The 7,031-nt window shown below is 42.5% G+C and overlaps 1 protein-coding gene across 1 annotated transcript; it reads left to right on the forward strand.

Annotated features, from left to right (window-relative positions):
- Positions 1-2,893: 2,893 nt before the first annotated feature.
- On the forward strand, positions 2,894-6,748 carry LOC145821935 (uncharacterized). Its single transcript, XM_082918506.1, has 4 exons — positions 2,894-4,054; positions 4,385-4,645; positions 5,138-5,573; positions 5,823-6,748. The coding sequence occupies exons 1-4, from the start codon at positions 2,894-2,896 to the stop codon at positions 6,746-6,748; spliced, it is 2,784 nt and encodes a 927-aa protein (XP_082774632.1).
- Positions 6,749-7,031: the final 283 nt, after the last annotated feature.

Raw genomic sequence — 7,031 nt, forward strand, 5'->3', positions numbered from 1 at the left:
AATAACTTTTCCATTTCCAACACCCATGCTTCAGCCTTCATCGGCTCTATACCCCCGGAGAACCTTGGTGGTCTCATTTTCTTGAACTCTCTGATCAAAGCTATCGTCCCATCCCCATACAAGGCTGGTTGCGGGGGAACCTGCGGCACTGGAGGGGGTGGAGGTGGAGCTACATTTCGGCCGTTGGTCTGCTCGGCCTGAGTCGACGTAGCACTAGCAAACTGCTGTCTGGTTTGCCTCAGCTCGCAGGCCAAACCTTCAACTAATCTTTCCAATCTGTCCATTCTGTCTTCGGGCTGATCTCGGCCAAGCGGTGGTCTACCTCTCCTAATGATGCTATGAGTATGCAAGGTATGACTTTAAAACAATTAAGCAAATAACCACATAGGCAAGCAACAAATAAACACATCAAGACAATGCACATTTCGTTCAAATAACAAATACCATGATGCAACTCTAACATCTTTCTAAGGGAAATCCTATGCTCTTTAGGACTCAAAGTGTGTGAACAGCGTATACCGAGGAACTTGTGCTCTGATACCATTCTGTCACGACCCCAAACCGCCCCTAGTAGTTTGGTGCCGTGATGGCCAGTAATCCGTAATTACCGAAGGCCAACTTTTCAAAAACTTAACCCAATCAGAGTATGGATATAGGGGGCTCACAAATGCGGAAGCAATAAGTCAGATACAAGTGGTCCATAAGAGCTGTGCGTAGATTAAAGCAATGCCAAACATTCCAATTAATTTTACAACTTAATACAATAAGGTAAAATACATGTTACATCTTGATCAAAAGGCTTCTCGAGCCGACATATACAAAATACAGCTAATACAAGTCAAGAAGCATGATTTTCAAGATTTGCCGACATGTAAAACAGGGCATTGCCGACGTAAATACAAAGTAAAGCCGACATAAGCATGAATCCAAAACAAGCATCCAAAACGATCTAGGCGTCGCCGCCGTCCTGCTCATCACCTACATATATATAGAGGGGTGAGTACAAAACTCAGTGAATGGTACTAAAAATAAAGGTTTGCATGAATAAAGCCGGAGTCCTTCAAAACGAAACACATCAAACTTAGCAAGGCAAGGGATGAACCGTATTCATCATACAAGTATCATAACATCGGCAAAGCAAGGGATGAACCGTATTCATCATTCAAGTGTCATAACATCGGCGAAGTAAGGGATGAACCGTATTCATCATTCAAGTATCATAAGGCTGTACGATCCGTAATCGTTTGGTCAAAAGTATTGCGAAAGTTTAGAGTCCTCCAATACAAGGGACTTGTGCACTTGGTACCGCGAAAGTTTAGAGTCCTCCAGTACAAGGGACTTGTGTTACTTAGGCCCGTAGCCCGATTTAACTAGGACCGTATCCTTTTACACTTAGTACTGCGAAAGTTTAGAGTCCTCCAGCACAAGGGACTTGTGTTACTTAGGCCCGTAGCTCGATTTAACAAGGACCGTATCCTCTTCAAAGGTGGCATCAACAAGGAGTATACTTGGCACATCAAAACAAGAGCTATTTATTCATGCTAACAAAATACTTTTGTCAAAACAAGGCAAGCAAGGTTTATCAAACAAGTATAACATAGCTTTATCAATAATACCACTCACCTAGTTCTTCAGGTGCAGACTCAAAGCAATATCAAGAACCTACAATCACATGGCAAGTCACATTCTCAAAGTAAGCTCTATGTACATGCAAATGATCTCGGCATTCTAGCCAGATCCAAGTCAAAGACAAGGCAAAACAAGCTGGGAGCTTAAACACTGCTCCCGTTCAAGAAAACACACTGGGTACCGTCCAGGACTAAGCCGAGGTCCCGCTAAACAAAGTCAGGAAAAACCTGGGTTTTCCTTTGAAGAATATGAAGAACATGATCATTTGAAAGATGGATGCAAGTTCACAACTTGTTATAAAAATCTGAGTTTTCATGCCAAGAGTGCAAAATAGGGACCTGGGTACCCATTAAAGAAAGTCATGCAAGAACAAACACAAAAGCATGGTTTTCGTTCCAAACTTTTCGATCAAAATGAGACTTGTTCAAGAACACATGAAAAACCATTTTCTCTTTCCAAACCAACTTCAAAACGATGCATGTCATGCAAAACAAATCCGATCATGCAATGCAGCTAGATATTCAGCAAGAACGACCAAAGGAGATCAAGATTCTAACCTCAAAACTCGGATCTAACGGTTCAAGCCACAAAGATCAAGGTTGGAAGACTACTCTCACTCAAGAACTCTTCTTCCTCCTTTCTAGAGCTTCTCTCTCTAAAACAAAGATTTGAGACAAGAAATGATTTGTTTCAAGGTCTGTCGACTGCCTTAACAAACAGCTCGGACACGTGGCATAATCGGGTTGGTTCAGCTTCAAAAAGGTGATTGATAGACAAGACAGGTCTCTGACAAATTGTATGCAGCAAGCTCGGGTAAGACACATCGGCAAAGAGATGACATCGGCTCAAAACAAGGATCCAGCAATCAGGATAGAAAAACATCGGCTAAGGAGGACGACACTTGACTAAGCTGTGCCACACCTTGGCCGGGGTGTGCCACATCTCGGCCTAGGCCATACCTGCCTGCAGACAAGGTTCAAGTGCAAAACATCTCGGCAAAGGATGCCCGAGGTGAAGATGGGGTTGAACAAGATCTCAAGATAGTTCTGAGTATAAGGTTCAAAGGCAGACTAAGCTCAAGATGACCTCGGCTACGCACACACACCAAGCAAAGATCAAAATCATGCTAGCAACTTTAAGCAAATCAAGACAAGGCAAAACCTTCAAATTATCATAATAAAGCAAGACCATGTAAGGATGTATGCAAGTATGGCAAGAGTAAGGTGAGGGTTGTCACAGGAGTGCTATTTTAGACCGGGTCAATATGTTAAAGCTACCTACATATGTTGATGTACTAGAAAGGGCCGTTATAGCAGAAGGAAATCTTACTGTGCAGAATCGGATTTCCGAGTGGAAAGGGAAGAGGCAGAACAATCAATGGTCAAAGGGAGCAGTTACGCCACCACATAAAAAGCTTAATTCAGGGAACTCTAGCACCACCACCCCTGCTCAAAACTCCAGTCCTGTGTGTCCAGACTGTGGAAGGCTGCATCGTGGGACTTGCCACTGGAAGACTGGAGCTTGTTTTAAGTGTGGTAAAACGGGTCATTTGGTAAGGGATTGCCCACAGTGGACTCAACAAAAGGGCACTAGGACTGCCACTAGTTCCGCGGGATCTACACCAACCCCTAACGCAAAGGCAGCCGCTAAACCTACGAATAATCAAAATACTGCAAGGCAAGGTAGGGTGTTCACATTGGTTCCAGGTGATGTACAAAACGCGGCAACAGTGGTGTCAGGTACATTTATTGTTCATGGTCATTCTGCGCATGTATTGTTTGATTCTGGCTCCACCCACTCTTTTGTGTCGAAATTATTTGCTCCTAATTTAGATAAAACTGAGGAGAATTTGTCTTATATGTTGTGTGTGCCTTCTCCTTTGGGAGATTCTATGCTCTGTGCTTCTGTGTACTTAGCTTGTGAACTTCAACTTGGGGATATTCGGGTGTATGCTAATCTATTACCTCTCGACATGACCTATTTTGATGTTATTCTGGGAATGGATTGGCTGAGTGATTATGGTGCAATTATAAACTGCTTGACTAAGCAAATCAATTTCTACCCTCCGGGCCAAGCAGAGTCTATTGTTCAGGGTCAGGAAGTAACTTCGCCACCTTATCTGATTTCGGCAATAAAGGCTTGTAAGTTGATTCAAAAAGGGTGTCGGGGGTATTTATGTAGTATTTTGGAGGGGCAAGTGATGAATGGGGATATTGACGTGATTCCAGTGGTTCGTGAATTTCCGGATGTTTTTCCCGAAGAATTTCCAGGACAATTGGTAGACCGTGAAATTGAGTTTATCATTGATGTGGCGCCAGGAACTCAACCTATCTCCAATACTCCGTATAGGATGTCGCCAGCTAAAATGAAAGAATTAAAGATTCAATTACAGGATTTGCTTGATAAAGGATTTATCCGTCCGAGTGTATCTCCTTGGGGTGCGCCAGTTTTATTTGTGAAAAAGAATGACGGAACACTTCGGCTATGTATTGATTATAGGGAACTCAATAAAGTGACAATCAAAAACAAGTACCCCTTACCACGGATTGATGATCTATTTGACCAGCTACAAGGGGCACAAGTTTTCTCAAAAATTGACTTACGGTCTGGATACCATCAATTGAAGGTTAAAGCTGATGATGTGGAGAAGACAGCTTTTCGCACTCGGTACGGCCATTACAAATTTCTAGTTATGCCCTTTGGAGTTACTAACGCACCAGCAGCATTTATGGATTTAATGAATCGTGTCTTTAAGCCTTACCTGGACGAGTTTGTGGTGGTCTTCATCGATGATATTCTTATATACTCAAAGAGTGCAGAGGCTCACGAGGATCATCTTCGCCTAATCCTTCACACACTCCGGGAGAAGAAATTGTATGCAAAGCTAAAGAAATGTGAATTCTGGCTACAAGAGGTGGCATTTCTGGGGCATGTAGTAACCAAGGAGGGAGTCTCTGTTGATCCGCCCAAAATTAAGGCGATTGTGAATTGGCCAACTCCTACCAACGTAATTGAGGTGCATAGTTTCATGGGATTAGCTGGGTATTACAGAAGGTTTGTTCAAAATTTCTCCAAAATCGCTGTGCCGCTTACACAATTAACTCGAAAGGGAGTTGCGTTTGAATGGTCAGAGGGACGGGAATCCGCTTTCCAAGAATTGAAAACAAAGTTAACTACAGCACCAGTTCTGGCCTTACCATTCGGTCCCGAAGGGTTTATCATTTACAGTGATGCTTCACATAAAGGGCTTGGTTGTGTACTTATGCAAAATGGACACGTTATCGCTTATGCCTCCCGACAACTAAAACCCCACGAGAGGAATTATTCCACACACGACCTAGAGTTAGCGGCAGTAGTTTTTGCTTTGAAAATATGGCGGCACTATCTCTATGGCACGACCTGCGAAGTCTACACCGATCACAAAAGTCTCAAGTACCTTTTTACCCAGAAGGAATTGAATATGCGGCAACGGCGATGGTTAGAGTTAATTAAAAATTATGACTTACAGATCCATTACCATCCTGGTAAAGCCAACACAGTTGCGGACGCACTTAGTCGGAAGAATATGGGAGATTTGGCAAACCTATTGACGGAGAAAAAGGAGCTGAAGATTGAATTAGATAAAATGAATGTGGACCTTGTAGTACGTGGACAGGAGGCAGTACTAGCAGCAGTAATGGCTCAACCGACTTTATTGGAAGAGATTAAGTTACATAAAATGGAGGATAACACTCTAAGGAAGATATGTAATGAGTTAGAGACGAAACCAAAACCGGGGTTCAACTTTATGGAGTCGGTGCTTAAGTTTCAAAACCGAATATGTGTCCCCAATGTGCTGGAACTTAAACGAAAATTGATGGAAGAAGCATATGCCTCGAGATTTTCAATACATCCGGGAAGTACTAAGATGTACCGGGATTTGAAGCAAAATTTTTGGTGGCCAGGTATGAAAAAAGAAATCGCGGAGTTCGTTTCTAAGTGTTTGCAATGTCAGCAAGTAAAAGCGGAACATCAAAGACCAGCAGGCTTATTACAACCCCTTCCAATTCCGGAATGGAAATGGGAACATTTGACCATGGATTTTGTCGTGGGATTACCACGGACACCTCGAGGCATGAATTCGATATGGGTCATTGTAGACCGGTTAACTAAGTCTGCTCATTTCTTGCCAGTGAAAACTCAATATAATGCAGATAAGCTTGCAATACTTTATGTAAATGAAATTGTAAGACTTCACGGCGTTCCAGTTTCAATTGTGTTGGATAGGGACCCCAAGTTCGTTTCGAGATTTTGGCAAAGTCTGCAGGAAGCCATGGATACGGAACTTAAGTTCAGCACAGCCTTTCACCCTCAGACCGACGGTCAATCCGAGAGAACGATACAGACTCTAGAAGATATGCTCCGAATGTGTGTGCTAGATTTTCAAGAAAGTTGGGAAACCCATCTACCGTTGATAGAATTTTCATACAACAATAGTTACCATTCGAGTATCGAAATGGCACCTTATGAAGCTCTATATGGAAGACCATGTCGTTCCCCGGTATGTTGGGCCGAAGTTGGAGATAGAGCCTTGCTAGGACCTGAAATTGTGCAATTAACGACTGAAAAGGTTAAAATTATCCGGGAAAGATTGAAAACGGCTCAAAGCAGACAGAAGAGTTATGCGGATAACCGACGAAGGGATCTGGAATTTGAGGTGGATAGTCATGTGTTCGTGAAAATCACCCCATTGAAAGGGCATCCGAGATTTGGAAAAATGTGTAAATTAACACCCCGGTATGTTGGTCCCTTTCAAATTCTGGAAAGAGTAAGCCCGGTAGCTTACCGAGTGGCCCTCCCACCGAACATGAGTCAAGTACACAACGTATTCCATGTCTCTATGCTTCGAGGATACCCGTCCGATCCATCTCATGTCATAGATCACCACTACATTGTGTTAGACGACAAACTAAACTATGAAGAAAAACCACTTCAAATTTTAGATCGACAAGTAAAACAGTTACGCAATCGAGAAATCTCAATGGTAAAAGTGGAGTGGCAAGAACATTACGGGACCGAGGCAACTTGGGAAAAGGAGGAGGAAATGCAACATCAATACCCGCATTTGTTTCCGTTTTAAGGTAAAAGCAAGTTTGAGGGACCAAACTTATTTAAGGGGGGGAGAGTGTAATAACCCGACCCTCATATGTGATTCTGAGATATTTTAAATCTTTGATTATGCCCTTTCAAATGCTTACTGTGAAACTTCATGGGAAATTAAGTTTAAGTATGTATATTTTATGAATTGAACTTGTATCTGTTAGGTAAGGATAGTATCTGTGACAATTAGAAACAGAAATTAAGGGCCTTAGAGGCTTAATAATCCGAAAGTGATTACGCAATTGGAATCAGCATAATTTTTA

Source organism: Camellia sinensis, chromosome 3 (genome assembly GCF_055761805.1).
Source record: "Camellia sinensis isolate YWXY chromosome 3, ASM5576180v1, whole genome shotgun sequence".
In the NCBI taxonomy this organism is placed as follows: Eukaryota; Viridiplantae; Streptophyta; class Magnoliopsida; order Ericales; family Theaceae; genus Camellia; species Camellia sinensis.